This window comes from Lissotriton helveticus, chromosome 6, assembly GCF_964261635.1.
Source record: "Lissotriton helveticus chromosome 6, aLisHel1.1, whole genome shotgun sequence".
NCBI classification, from domain to species: Eukaryota; Metazoa; Chordata; class Amphibia; order Caudata; family Salamandridae; genus Lissotriton; species Lissotriton helveticus.
This window is the reverse complement of record NC_136067.1, coordinates 1,621,463,337-1,621,479,388: the sequence shown is the minus strand read 5'-3', so window position 1 is coordinate 1,621,479,388 and position 16,052 is coordinate 1,621,463,337. Positions and strand designations below refer to the sequence as shown.

The window sequence follows — 16,052 nt, the reverse complement described above, 5'->3', positions numbered from 1 at the left end:
TGATCCCCTGGCTAGCTACATAGCCTACTCATATCGACTAGCCTCTGAAATGTCTCTTCATCCAAGGCTTCCCTTCCCCTCTGCCTCACTTCCTATCCATGCCCTTCCCACTCTCTCTTCCCCTAGTAAGTCCAGTCACCACTCTGCTAGACTGCTACTCCGTAGTCTAGCGGATTTCTGGAGGCATTACAACTTGGACTAATGCATGCCTGTTACTTCAGACTTTATGTTGATAATGTTAATAATGCCTGGCAGGAATTTTAGATGGGTCTCACCACTTTTTCCATGTCTCCATCTCCTTTCAAGCTTCAAATAAACCCCTCCCAAGTTAGAATTAGTTGTATCAAATTCCATGGCTTCGTTGTGTGCTATGTTATTCAGGATACCAATTCATAATTCTATACAAGTTATACTCTATGCGTAGTTCATCAAAATGGTGACGTACTTCGTTTTTGCAGCTCACGGCTTCCATTAATTTAACTGCACCTCCATGGCCTTTTTTTTACAGTAGTTAGTATAAAGCTAGCTCTAATTTACAAGCAATATATCAGTGAAAATATATTTTTTACCTTCTCTCTTCCGGTCTATATTATTTTTTTTTTAAATCTCTTAATTACAACATAACATCTCCATTTCAAAACACATCCGGTAGCAGTGGGAATTCATTGGTACATCTACAGTATACAAATCGAAAAATCATTAGACGAGTTCCGTGGTGGCCTACTCTCCTAGCGTGTCCTGTACAAGATGTCAATTTCTCTAAAAGTGTTCCCTTGCCCTCTCTACTCAGATCCTCCCTCCATGTTGGCCCAGGACCCCCCTTCCCTTCCTCCCCCCTTCACTACGTGGCTATTCCCCTTTGCGCTTGTGGGTGGGTGGTCTTACAGACAGTAGGGTTTCGCGAGAGCCCGCGAAGGGTGTGTACCAAGGAGTGGATTCCACGATGGGCCCCGTTAACCCAGTGGTGAACCATCAGGGGTGCTCAAACAGTCTCCCCTGTATCGCCTCCACGCCAGCGATACCTTTCCCCATTTTTTGGGACAGCCCTGACTGTCATAGATTACCTTCTCTGCTCTCTGGCACCAATCTAGGTCCCTCTCCCATTCTTCCACCGTTGGCACCAAGTCGCTCCCCCAAAGTCGGGCTATGTTCCGCTTGGCCACCATACTGGCGAGGGCCAGCCACACCTTGTCTCCCTTGGGCCAGGTAACATCACTCATCACCCCTAAGATATGCCACCTGGCCTCTAGCGGTACCTCCGCCCCAATCACTTCTTCCATGATTTCCTGCAGTTGGAACTAGTAAGCGCGGATTTTGGGGCAGTCCCAAACGATGTGGAAGAATGAGCCCTCTTCACCGCAGCCCCGTAGACAGAATCGTGAAGCTGCAAATCCCATCCTGTAGTGCAGCGTCCGTGAGGTGTAGGACCTATGAAGGATACGCAGCTGTACCAGCCTGAATCGAGCCCGGATCGCTACCTCTCTGGGACACTGCAAGGCCTCATTCCAATCGTCATCTTCCAATAGGCCAAGGTCTGACTCCCATTTCTCCCTCAGTGGGCCCAAGATGTCCGGGAGGTTATTGACCAGCTTTTTATAGGTGAGGGAGATAGCTTTGTCAATCATAGGGTCGAGCAATAGTCTGTCTTCAAGTGGAGTGTACTCGGGTAGCTGGTCCCCCGCTTCAAATGTGTGTGCATGGCATGTTTGAGTTGTTGATAGTGCAGGAATTCCCCATTGCCCATGTGGAACTCCTTCTGTAGAGTTACGAAGTCCACCAATTCTCCCTTTTTCCATACATCCCCCAGCGTATCTATACCTATCAGACTCCATTGGCGCATGTCTCGCAGTTTCACTACTTCCCGAAGAAAGTCACCTTTCCACAAGGGCGTATGTGCTGTAAGTTTCGCCTCCCACCCCAGTGATTTTGTTGCCTTCTTCCACACCTCTATCACCACCGCTGTCTGAGGGGGCAAGGTCTGGCTGCGTCTGGATTTAGAGTACAAGGCCGCCAGATATGAATCTTCTCCCAGGGCCATGCGGTCCACTCGATACGCTGGTTCCTCCAACGGGGCAAATACCCAACCGTTTATGTTGACGAACTGTGTCGCCCAGTAGTAAAGGCGAATGTCTGGCACCGCCAATCCGCCCTCATACGGCCCTCTCTGCAGTTTTTTTTAACGTTATTCTAGGCTGCCCTCCACTCCACAATAAGGAGCGTTGCTCCGATCGACTGTTTTAAATATGTGCTCCGGGATCGGGAAGGGCGCGCTCTGCAGCGCATAGAGCAATCGAGGCAGCGCCATCATTTTGAATAAGATGGCGCGGCCCATCAGTGGAGATCGGGAGGGTCCTCCAGTGCATCACGTCGCTGTGTAGATGGTCCAATTGCGTCTGCACATTTAACCGGAGGAATTCGGTGTCGGATGGCGTGATCCATAGCCCCAGATACCGGAACTCTGTACGCCAGGTTAGGCCCTCACAATCTTCTGTTGCTTGAGGCTGGGGGCCCGCCAGTACGTACCCCAGCGATTTGCTCCAATTGATGCAGTACCCGGAGTATACATTCCAGGATACTATGTCAATGTGTTGTGTCTGCGTCGTGTGTGGCCCAGCCATCGATCCCGTCAATGATATTGGGTAAAGACCAAATCTCCCTTTTGCCCTCCTCCCTCCCGCCTACTGAATGTGTCAATGGACTCAGAACAGTCATGCGAAAAAACACATACAAACAATAAGAATAAGAACTGGAGCATGCCCCCCATACCCCCCTCATCAACCCCCCTCCCTGCTACCCTGCTACTCCGGCCAAACACGCTAGACATCCCCAACAAGCAGAGCGCCTGTAGCCCTAAAAACGATAAACGGTAAACTCAGGGGTGAGTGGTACGACCAAGAATGCTACCGGGGCACCCATCCGACCCCCTTTTTTTCCATAACCTCATCGATACCATCACATGTCCTGCTGAGAACCAGCGTCCCATTGTAACAGAGTACTTCCAGAGGACCCTACCGGGGTACACAGCCCCCGCAGTACACAAATGACCGCGATTTTACTCTAGAGCTTCGAGGCAGTCTCTGCATGGCCCCCATCAAGTCCGAGACCTCTCCCCCCCCCATGGCCCCGTAAGATCAATAACCATTGTCCCCATATACATTACGTGTCCATGAGTTATGACAGTGCAGACCAGTGTGGATCTTCATGCTCCGGTGACGCCGAGAGGCTGCGGGCCCTCCTCCTACCCTCCGGGTGCAGGCTTTCTTGTCGCCGTCGCATACCCCCCGCCGATCCCACCTTGGAGGCCGGGAACCGGGGCGCCGCACTTCTCCAGCTCTCATTCCACTCCGGACCTCTCTGTTGCTGGCCGCGCTCTTCAAGCCAAGCATGAACATCCTTTGGGGCTGTGAAGAAAAAGGATTTCCCATCCGCCAGGACCTTGAGCCGCACCGGGAAGAACATCATGTACTTATATCCACGTTCTTGAAGTACTCTCTTGACGGCATCGAACGAGCGGCGCTCCTGCTGGACCTTGAGCGTGAAGTCCGGGAAGAAGCGGATCGTGGCGTTGTCCACCCGAATGTCCCCATGTTGCCGGGCCGCCTGCAGGATTGCATCCCGATCCCTATAGTTGAGGATCTGCGCGATAATGATGCGCCCCCCGGGCGCGGCGGCGGGACCAGCACCCGATGCGCCCGCTCAATAACGAAGAATTTAGACAGACGTTTGGGCTGTAGACGGTTTAACACAAGATCCTCTAGAAACAGTTCCACGCTAGCCCCTTCCATTTTCTCCGGAACCCCTACCACACGGAGGTTATTTCTTCGGGCCCTCCCTTCTTGGTCCTCCAGCCGTGCCGCCATCTGCTTCTGCTGGTGTGTGAGCTGTTGGACCTGTTGCTGTAGCTGCTTGGCCGCGCCCTGTAGCCCCGCAATGGCGGCGGCGTTCTGTGTGGCCTTCTCGGACGTCTTGTTCAGGTCCGCCCGTTGAAGCGTCAGCTCTATAGACATTTTATCAATTTTGGACTCCAGAGTTGTGCCCAGCGACTGTATGGCTTGCATTATGGAGGACAGAGATGGCACATGAGGCTCCTCTGAAGTCCCGTGGTGGGGCTCGCCCCCCCCCCCTGTTCCGCCGTGTAATTGTCCATAGTGTTGGATTGGGTCGCCGTTGTCTTCTTGGGCCTCATGTCAGCGTGGATAGTTGCTGACCGCCACTAGGCACTTCGTTCTCCTTCCACACACCACCCCGTCCAGGAGGAGCCGGGGCGGCCCAGGCCACTGCCAGAGGTGGCAGCCGGTAACCTGGCTGTCAGGAACGCCGTCCGACGGAGGTGGGGGCTCGCTTCGCCCACCGATACGCCGTCTACCTTCGCCCCCTGGCCTCGGTGTCGCTGTCGCCAAAGGGCCCTCCTCTGTAGACGGTAGTGCAGTTCTGTTCACTCCCGCTGTCTTCGCACCCAGGGGTCGCCTGACCGGGCTGTGCAGGCCCCTCCGCCGCCCCAGCGGGACACGTGGCTGGTGCTTCGTCACTCCGTCCCCATCTCCATGCCACCAGATTCAGGGGGGGGGGCCAGACCGCTCCCCCACGGTACCAGATCGGGCAGCGCACCCCACTGGCACACCCCAAATGGGGGGGCCACACTGGAAGCAGCCGCCGCTCTCGCGTCCCCGGGGGTCGCCACAGCTCCACGACCCTCGCCTCACCTTCCTCAATTCCGCCGTCAGCGCTCTCCAGGGGGGGGCTGGAGGCGGGCGCCGCTCTTACTTCTTCGGGGGTCGCTACAACTCCGCGACCCCCGCTGCACGTCCTCAGCTCCGCCGCCACTCCCCACTCCCCGGGCGGCCTGTCGATTACGCGAGGCCGGTGCTACACCGGCGGGCCCTCCTCACTTGGGCCACAGCAGGCCCGCAATCGCCGCTCCGCAGATCTCCGCCTCTCGGGGTCGGAGCAGCACAGGGAACACACCGCCAGGCACCGGAGGTTGTTAGTTCGCCAGCCCCGGTGAAGGACTCGGTGGTATCGCCGGATTTATTCAGGATATCTGGGGGTCATCCGATCGCCGCCGGAGCGCCGCGGGATTATGCGGCCATCTTGTTCGCCGCCAGGCCACGCCCCCTCTGGTCTATATTATTGAGACATGTATTACACTTGTAAAATTTTAAAAACACTCAAAGATGAGGCCTAATCTACCAAACTATCAGAAGAAGAGCGCAGGACGTGGCTCCAAAGAGGGAAATGCTACGATTTTCACTAAGTGGCGGGTTACAGTAAGTAGTCACAAACCTCCTTGTACAGGATAGTTGAGCAGGTCAGAGATACAGAGATACAGTTTCCTGGGCTCTGAATGCAATGGCGATTTCACTAGATTTTGCAGACACCAATGGCTTTGACAGCTTTTATTGGCTATTGGCTTCATACTTGAAGCTGCAATTGGGTTCACTCTTGTGGTTTGAAGTAATGAATTAAAAAAAGTAATGTGACAATTTACAATGTGCACTTAAGAGTATTTTGCCAATATCAGTCAACGTAAAAAGTAACCTGTAGTTTATTAAAATATTTTCTTTGCCTGTGAACCAAAAGCACAGCCCAAAGAATTCCAAAAACAAGAGGAGGGCTGTATACATTTTTGCAGGAAGGGCCTCTGAAGAGTAAATTATATTTCCAGAATAATAAATGTAGATGTTGAGTGTTTTTATTCAGTAGCTAATCCTGTGGTTTCCATCGGTTTCAACAGCCAACATCCTTTCCAAGAAACAGATCTGACCCCCACGGAAATAGAGATCTGCCCATGACCAAGCTTAGGTCAAGCGTGAAAGCCAAGATCAGTACTTGGGTCTCCTTTGCCCCACAGTTGACAGCTCAAGTAGTGGACCATATCTCCATCCCTGATTTGCCCAATGACACATTAAAGCACATCGCTGGGCACATGGATAGACAGCTAATCTTGGCAATTAGAGGTTTGCATTCATGTATTGTTAAATTCCTACAGCAAGTTGACAGACTCATAGTATGAACTCCTAGCTTGCCAATTTGCTCGGCCAGATGGACTATTAGTCAAGGCTAATAGTAAAACAAAGAAAAAACATACCTTCTACACAACCCAGAAAGAGCATATCCAAACCAAAGAAACTGCCATATAAATATAATATTCCAGTTCAGGGCAAAAGTCCAGCCGGCAGGAGTAAAGTCTGTAGCAAATTTGTCTGAGATATTTCCCACTGATTGCAAAAATATACCTAAGGAAGAGATAAACATAGTAACAATGAATGTCAATCAAATAACTTCCAAAGCAGATTTTGTTTTTATCTGCAAGTTTTTTTTTTTTTTAGTCAAGTCAAGTGCAAGTTACATTATACAATATACATGAATGGATTTAGACTCGACCATGCAAGTCTAGAAAATCAAATACAATAAGTAGGCAGATTTGAGTCAAACACATTGTGTGCAACATACAAACAGATTTAGACACTGGCGGACCGAGTACCATCTGTTAGGGTGGCAAAGAACTTACAGTTCACCATTGTGATGAACAGTAGTCTGTCCTATTTAGACATGGCCACTGGCCCAGTGGTCATCTATGTACGCTGAAAAGAACTGCAATTATTATAGTTCCCTTCAAGGCACAATATGTTTGGTGGGCGGCTGCTGTCAGTTTAGACAACCGAGCTCCAAATTTAAGATTTTTAATTTTTCTCCCAAAATGGAACTTTATTAGTAAAAAAAACAAATGACCCCACACCCTGAGAGTGTTCTTTCATTGTGTGGGTGCGGGGGTCACAATTTTTTTCCTGTGCCCCATCGCCGTTCCCTGGCAATGTTGGAGAAACAAAAGACCCATCAGACCGTACACTCTAAACAGAGTGGGATTTGTGATGACTTTAGTTTGACGTACTATACTGTCGGGCCATCAGACGTAGCTTTCCTCCATCTGATTTCCCCCCTCCCCCTGCCCGTAAGGGGCTGACCGTCCTCTCACATTAAGCGGGGAGGGCAGACTGTCAGTTTGGCGGACAGGGTAAGCTGTCATGTTTGTGATGGAGTACCTTCTCTCAAACTCTAAATTACCCACACAGTGCTCTTTGATAATGGTGTGCTCTTCCACAATAGTCTATAAAGCACTGCAAAGAAGCAAAGCATTTCTTAAAACCTACAATTCCTTTATTCTTCCACACTGGTTGGCTGCAAAAGCTTGATTCATAGTCATGTACAATGACCCATTGGTGATGCCATTCGAACTGCTTACATTCTTAGGTGAGGATAGCAAACTGTGCTAGTCCTCTCAGACATCTATGGCTGAGGGTATATTAGGGACCACAAGTCCATGAGGCGCATTTTTACGGCTGACTATCACCACGAGCTGCCATTTTAAACTTTGTATGGGTACAGATGAACTTAAGTCAAGGTGGTTTATTACCAGTGTTCCCTCTAATTTACTTCCTTTGTGTGCGGCAATGTAAGGTCTCTGTGCACTGCAGCCAAGGTTATGTGCGCCAAGAAAGCGGCCATGCATGCAAGAGTTACCTGGATTTCCACTTTAGGCCAAACAGGCAGGTACTCACATGTTTCTTTATTTGCATTTGTTACGCTAAACAGGTTTATAAACCTGCATTGTGTGTCACTCCTTCTGTGATCCTGCTTTTCTCTGGCATGCATGCTGCATGAGAGGTAGAGCTATGCAAGACTGGAAGTTCATAGTGAGGCTTGAACCAGATCCGATGCTTTAGGAATATCCTACATGAAATTATACAGCAAGAGGCATAAAGTCACAAGAAACTGTTCACAAGCTCATTGCATCACAATTTAATTGTTAGAAAATGTTAGGGTCTGAATTATTAAGGAAAGCATGATTAAAGAACCCAGTGAAAAAAAAGTGATAACAACAAAGGACTATGCCAAATCTAAGGGAGTGATTCATGTGGGGAGGGTCTTCAAAAGGCCTATATGAACATGACAAACCTTTTGATGTGTAATGCGCATTGCGAACATTGGGACAGATTCTGAATGAAAGATTCTGCCTATGATATCATAGGGGAGGACAGGGAACCTTAAGGAAACCTTAATTTTCAAGCCACTTCTCCTGCTCTCAAAACTATATCCAACATCTGATCACCACTCCCCTGCAAGGAAAGCTAAGAAATAAAGGGCCAAGGACAAGGAATGAGTACTCTTCCCACCTGACAGATGGAGACCTCTGCAGAGCTAATCCTTGTGACTCAATGTGATGCCTTTGCCGAATGGCAGTTGGTGTTTTCTCAGCCGTAACAATGATGGGTATTGTCTACTAACTGGAGTGTCATAGGACCTTAGGTATTACTGAGATGCAACAGAATAAGCAAGTTACTGCTCTTGTATTCTTGCTTCTCCAAATGTATCTACATTGAGATGTCAAGGCTTATTTAAAGTAGAGTAAGCACATGCAATAAAACTAATGTCCATGCTGAGTTAGGTAATTGATATAAGGGTATGTCTGTATAAATATATAGGACCATGATGGCCTTAAGACGGTGCACGGTGACACAAACCACACAAGCCTAGCACTTTCTGCATTTGCCAAATGACACTAAATACTTTTATAGCACTTACATGTTAGGCACCACAATTCAAATACCCTGGGTGTTTTTGGAAAATCAAATCCTACCTCCTCAGGTATTTGGGCCTCCGTACTTTTGCTATATATGTCTTTCCCGAAACCCCTCCCCAGGCAACCCCAAACCCTCCTTACTCCTCCCTAAACCCCTCCCATTTAACAATAAGTATCCCCTTTTTCCAGCCACTCTCCTGACCCCTCTCACATGTATAACTTAGTAGTAAACTTAGATAAGTGAGGCTCTCCCCAACAGAAAGATAGGCGAGGTGGAGATTTACACTAGGAGGTTTGTGAACAGCATTGTGTAGTACTATTGTAGTACCACTCAAGTACTACTAAATGTTGTTTGTGATTAGAGCCTGTTCACCTCTCAGGTTCTTCTAACTCTTTTTGTGATGACTCCTCTTCCAAAAAATCATGCATGGGCAGCCTTGCTCTCTCCACAGCCACTGCCTTAACATGAAATAGTATTCTTCCCCTTTGACCTTCTATCCATTCTGCGCCCCATGTGCTTAGTTTTTGTAAACTGCTCAGAACTTATCTGGTTACACTCCAAAAGTTACTCTCTGCCTTATTTTGACTACTGCCAAGGTACCCATTAGTATTTGAGTGCTTCATAAAAATAAAATTCAAAACAATGAATCATGGGCATTAATATACAAAAAATATAAAAACATGACGTCCCATGCTCTGAAGAGCTTAAAACACTTGGGGGCAGATTTACAAGCCCCTTGCGCATCTTTTACGCCGCCGTTGCATCACTTTTGTGACACAGCAGCGACGCAAAAGATGAGCCATGGTGCGGGGTATTTACAACGTGACGCATCTGGGAAATGCGTCACGTTGTAAAGCCATGCGCCATAAGGAGGCGTTCCGTCGCAGGGGGGGGCGTTCCTGCGCAGGAATGCCACCTAAAAGTGGCTGAGTAAAATCTACAAGATTTCACTCAGTCACTTTCAGGCCAGTGCTGCGTCAAAACCCTGCGCCTGCTTGAAGCAGGCGTAAGGCTTGACGCAGTATTGGACAGATAGGGCACCCCCAAGCCTTGCTGGAGCTGCGTCGCGCTTGCGACGCAACTCCAGCAATGCGCCGCCTTTACGGCACAGATGCGTCACGCACAATAACTGGCGCATCCCTGGGGATGCGCCAGTTATTGTAAATCTGCCCCTTGGAATCTGTGAGCTAATGTTTCCATATATTGAAACTTCCACCCGCCCCTTTTAAGCCAAACACGGTTCCACTTCTGTATTAGTTTACAGCCCCTTTGTTTTCCCCCAGGGACCCTTCTCTTAAGGCTGGTTAGTGAAACAGGCAGGCGTTCACGATGCCCACCTGGCAACAACACATGAACTGTTACCACAGACCCTCACCCTGTTGAGTTCTGGAAGAATGTGCGCACTTCAGGCTGACAGGACAGTGCTTACAATGGGGAACAAGAAGTCCTTTTCCCGCTCGGATATTAAATGTAGGCCTGACCTAAGATTTCTGGGTTTCTCGGGCAGAAAACACCCAAAGGAGTAACGGGCGTGATTAACGTGCCAGAGGCCTGATTATATGGGCATCGCTATGGAGATGCTTTGCCTCTTCCGAGGAAGTGATGTAAATGTTTCTATTTGTGGTGGAAGTCGTGAGGGTGGGTTCAAAGAGAAATGAAACAGCTTGGTATTAATAAAGGGCAATGAACAAACCTACTGCACATGTTGAGAGCCGAAGGTCCCATAATAGGTAATAAAAGTAAAAGCACGCCCAGGTTTTACAGTTTATATTGGCTTAGAAAACGTGTACTTTCAAATTTGACCTTTAAGAGAACAAGTATTTAAAACTTCAAAAAGCATGTGCTGCACACGCCATGCTCCGCAAAAGACACAAACACAAAGAATGCACAGAGCACTTTACACATAACGCTTTTATCAGGCCTTCGAACAATGCCAATTGATGCATGGCTGTTAAAACTACATTAACCAGAGTTGCCACTTCTGCCCGTAAATCCCTGTAGCCACGTCATATCAGCAAAATGTGTGTGCACCTTGTGACAGCACTACCTCAGTAAGTGTTAGCACCCCATCAACCCCCCTGCCCTCCTCCCATCTTCCTCACACCTCTTGTGATCACATCACAACGACCCCAGCCCCCACAACAAAAGTTTCTTTCTGCAGTCCAAGTCAATCGATTACGGCCAGTTTGACCCTATGCAGGCCCCGCCCCTGCCTCTTCCACAGTGAACAGCTTCTCCACATTTCACAAATCATGCAGCTTCACGTCGATGTATGACGTTATAACGCATACTTTTACAGCGCATACCTTTACAACTCATTTTTTACAACGCAACATCCATTACAACGCATTCCATTCCAGCGCATGCCATTACAACGAATTTTTAAAAACTACCTTTACAACGCATTCCATTACAACGCATACTACCTTTATGTGGGAGAGGTGTGGCGCCGCGGCCAGGGCGACTGACGCTGGAATCTGGGGACCACGGTTCGATCCCCGGCTCCGGCGGCAGGTTAGCCCAGCACCATGTGACTCTGGGCAATTGCTCGCTTAATCTTCCCGACGGCCCCCCAGCGCCTAGAGACCCTTACGGGTGATTGTGCGCTTTACAAATGTGGACTTTATAACGCATACCATTACAATGCATAACATTACATTGCATGTAGGGTAACTATTGGATAGTGTTGGGGTAAAACTTACTATTCTAACTCCAGGGGGGTGCAACAGTAGGGTAAGTGTTGGATAGTGTAGGGGTAAAAATTACTATTCTAACTCCAGGGGGGTGCAACAGTAGGGTAAGTGTTGGATAGTGTAGGGGTAAAAATTACTATTCTGACTCCAGGGGGGTGCAACAGTAGGGTAAGTGTTGGATAGTGTAGGGGTAAAAATTACTATTCTAACTCCAGGGGGTGCAACAGTAGGGTAAGTGTTGGATAGTGTAAGGGTACTATGCGTTGTAATGGTATGTGTTGTAATGACATGCGTTGTAGTGGTATGCGTTGTAGTGTCATGCGTTGTAATGGTTGCGTTGTCATGACATGCGATGTAATGGATGTTGCGTTGTAAAAGTTTCGTTGTAATGGTAGTGCGTTGTAAAAGTTGCGTTGTAAAGGTTGTTTCCCGCTTCACGTTATTAAAAGCAGTTGTAAAGGGTCTCTTAAATGATTTGTGAAACGTGCGCGCTTCGCAATTCAGTTTGCACGCTCGGGAAGTTACAGTGGACGTGCGCTCTGGCGCGCGCCTTACAGGGATCACTGTTTATTACTATTTCTTTTTTGTGCTTAGGCTACTTTGGAATACCAGTCACACAATGTTACAGAAGCTGGAGTTTTACCTATGGGTTAGTTAGATGAGGACATTGCCCATAGGCTATGAATGGAAAAGAATGAAGCGTGAAAGCTCCCTGACTTGTGGCCCCGTCCCTCAATGGAGAACGGGTGCTTTTAGTCTGGTTAAACTACGGCATGAACATCATCTTGAAATGGGACAACTAGTGGTTGCTGGTATAAACAGGAGGGCTTGGCAGATTCCCAGATGAGGTTCCAGCAGGCTACAGAGGAGGAAGGCCTGTAACCTAATGAATTTGCCTCTATGTGTTCTGTCTGTTCTTGGTGCAGCAAATTGTCCTTACACTGGAGGACCCAATGTTTTGGATACAGAAGTATCTGGGTGCCACCTTGTGTAACTATTTCAGGCCACGGTTCCTGTCTGCATGCCCCAGGGAGCGAGCTGATTAAATTTGGCAATATGTGGCAATAATTCTTTTCAATGGAAAGCAAAATCTAGCTCGCTTATTTTCAATCCTCTAAAATGCCTACAGTTCTCTTACTGAGCATCACAGGCTGAATGTTCATGCCCCTGATGACAGCCTTACCTACAGAGTGGAGGGGTGTGTGTTGAACATTCTGCTCAGCACCTAGCATTACCTACGTGCGTAAAACATAATGCTCATGGACATTAGTATTTGAAAATGGTGTGTAGGGTGACATAAAGGATTGTGGTGACTGAGGTTATGTAGTTACTCTTCATATGTCCAAAGACGAGGATCTCTGCAGACGCCGAAGTCCTCGAATCAGAAGGGGATCAGTTTGAACCTCTTGGTAATCGTCTGCAAGCTGGTTCATCAGTCAGTGGGGAAGTTAACATCCCCCGAGCCAGGGAACTGTCTAAATGGTAAAGAGAATCTGCAGCTGGACTATGCAAGTAAGAGGCCCCATCAGCACCTCTGTTTCCTGCATCCCTTCATCCAGGCAGCTCTTCCTCCGCTCTCATCAGACCATGATAAGATACCCTCTCTCAGCAGTTCAACGGTAAGCGTAAAGGCACAATAGCAATTGTAAGCCAATCTCCCTTTATGAGCATAAATATGCCATTGCATATCAAACTATATAATACAATAATAAATATGCAACCATTAAAAGATATTTAAACACAAATAGCAGCACTCCAATCCCTTTAAAATCACCAGCTTCCATCACTCTACATAATCAGCCCTGTTTAAAGGCTGTAAACTACACTGAGACAAGGTTTTCATTGGTTAGGTAACAAACTATGGTACATTTGTCCTATACTTAGGCCAACAATGCTTTGTTATAGCGAAAGAGCAACAACAGTGATGATTATACAAAGGAAAACCAACATAATGATTCGCTAGCTTGAGCCTGTGCAATCAAGTACCTTCTTGTAACTGTCCAGCCAGCCAGAAAATAACTGGCCACTGCCATACAGACTGCTGGATTAACCGTTCTGTGGCAAAGTGCAAGTGCTTTAGTCAAGCTACGGTCGAGAACTGCTTAAACAGTGGCACAAGCCATCTGGAGTGTAAGTGATTGGTTTTAGTGCAAAACAGCAAAAAGTGAGTGTGTCTCCCACACTCCAAACTTACAATCACAGCAATCGGTCCCAAAACGGTTAACAGCAAACTTGGCAAAATACACTCTGGTAGGTAGGGTACCCAAGCGGAATTTTAAATACCAAGTGCAGCGTGCTGCAGTGGCAATTTCAGTTACCTATTTTTCCATGCCTAATGTATGTTTTACTTGCAAATAGTTAACAGGCAAATGTGAGTAGGCCTGTCCAGGGCGAGATTTCAGTTTCCAGCTCATGAAGGTGTCTTTTACCAAGCCAACCGCAGCGTGATCTATAAGAGCTGGACTGGCCCACAGATGAGAGAGTCCAAGTTCTTCCAGACATCTCTTAACATAGATAAGCCAGCGATTGTACATAAAATTTCCTAGGGTCGATGCTTCCATAACCACTCTAAGATATGATGCCCATGGCAGATGCGATTTAATATGCAATGGCAGTGTTGTGATTGGTGGGGACGCTGCACAGCCAGGGACTCACAGGGATGCGATGTTCTCCATGCAGGCTGCATTGCAGCCTGCATGGAGAAAGGGCATAGTGTGCATGACTGGTTTGGGCGAACCCAGAGGGCCAACCAAACAGTCATTGTGCCCTCAGGTGTAGGTGCATCACTCCACCCCTTCCCTGGCTGCTCGCAGAGCAGCCCCGCCCACCCACAACCAAACATAAAATGGTACGAATGGAAAGTTAGTACCATTTTATGTTTCTGCTTCTCACACTGGAGAAAGCAATGGGTCAACGCTCCTATGCCCTAGTGGAGGAACAGCCCCTGGTCACTGTATCCCAGAGTAGCTGCTGCTGCCGCTTTTTGTCTGTAAACTTGTAAGATAAGGCTCAGGACGTGGCAACCGATTTTAATTTAGTCCAAAAGCTGGTGTTTGCTTGATGCTGCAAGACCTTGGTTGCCTTTTCAATACGGTCACGCCAGTTCAGTTTGTAATTGAAGCGAATGCCCAAGTATTCATAGCTGTTAATGGTTTCAAGCACCTGACCCGTTATCCTTGTGGATTTCCTTCAAGGCAGAGCCATTGAAATTTACATTATTTTTCTTTTGTGTGTGTTAATGCAAAGATCTTTCTGGCTTCAGATGCTCTCAAAGTTTTCCAAAGAATTATCCATTTCGTTTTGTGTACACATCAATAGCATCAATAGAAGTGTTATATGCAAAAAGGGAAAAAAATGTATTCCATCCAAGGCTCTCTCTGGAAAGAAATTATTTGCATTCATTTAAAAACAGCGGGGCAAGAAGACAGCCTTGCTGTATAAACCAGAGCTGATTGTAAAATGAGGGGTGTATTCCTCAGAGCTTCCATAGCAAACAGAAGCGCTTGTTTCTGCGTGCAGGGTTTTAAGAGCTTGAAGGAGGGTTGTTTTCCACCCCCATTTTTTTCTTGTGATTGCCATCATTTTGATCCGTTAACCTGAAAAATGCCAATTTTAAATCTATGAATGATAGGTATAGAGGCGATTTGAGCACCCTTCTGTATTTGGCACATACCATATATGGTTTGACAGCTCGATCGATGATTCTGATGATTTTACAGAATCCAGCCTATGCATCCATCGATTAGTACATTTTTTTTGTCAACCCATTGCTACAGGCTATTTAAAAAAACATGGCCAAAGATTTTCCAGGTGGTGTCTGATAATGAAATAGGCCTGTAATTACTGGGAAGCATCTTCCTTCCTTTTTTTGTGGAAGGGCACTACGATAGCAGTTTGCAACGAAGAGGGGGTGCATTTTTCCCCAAAGCTGCATTAAACATCTTAGACAGGACCATTGACCAGACCTTCAGGTCAGAGAGAAACATGTCCACTTGGACACGATCAGAGCCAGGGGCTTTATTAACATTTTTCTCTATAATTGCTCTTTCTACCTCAGGGCGTAGAATGCTTAGTTCTCCAGTTGGTCTATGGTTGGCAAGTTCTCCCAAATGTGTAACGCCACCACTGCTATTATATACTGCCTTATAGTGGTCCACCTAGGTCTCCATTTTCTGCAGCTTGAATATTCAGAACATATTCCTCTATGGATGCCATCAGCATGTTCTTGTCTGCTGAGTAGGTATCCTCAATCCATTTTACATTTCTCCTACTGTTATCTGGGACGATGCAAGCAATACAACATGGAGGACTTCCAAACCCTGTCACTATTCCATGCTTGAAGCACAGAGGGTCGTGATCACTCTCAGGCCACTGAATTACTTGCATTTCCATCACCAGTTTCCATTGGTTAATTGGAAATAGGATTCTACTTCTCTTATTGCTTTAGAACATAGAAGCCGCAGAGCTATCCGAGGTGGTTCGGCCATTTAGGAAGTTTAGCTTTAGATTGGAGAGGAAGTTTGCGGACGATCTCCCTTTACGATGTCTGCTGAATGGAACAGAGCAGGCAATATTAGGCAAAGAGCTATCCCAGCTTACTTCCTCTTTGTTCGCTGCCTCGTCCCATATACATTTGGGCGGGTGAATATTAAAATCTCCACAGACTATCAGATAATGCTTGTCATCGGGGTACACATTGGCCTTTATTCCATGGATGACTTTGTATAGTATTGCTAATTGATCCTGAGGTTTACCACACTGGTTGGGCTTCAAATAG

The 16,052-nt window shown here is 47.4% G+C and overlaps 1 protein-coding gene across 2 annotated transcripts in view; it reads right to left on the bottom strand.

Annotated features, from left to right (window-relative positions):
* The window catches only part of LOC144761840 (uncharacterized), a 364,775-nt gene that overhangs the window by 135,458 nt on the left and 213,265 nt on the right, over positions 1 to 16,052 (bottom strand). For both annotated transcript variants that reach the window (XM_078647067.1, XM_078647068.1), the window contains exon 3: positions 6,089 to 6,236. In XM_078647067.1, the coding sequence (XP_078503193.1) occupies positions 6,089 to 6,236 (148 nt within the window). The remainder of the gene's footprint in view (positions 1 to 6,088; positions 6,237 to 16,052) is intronic.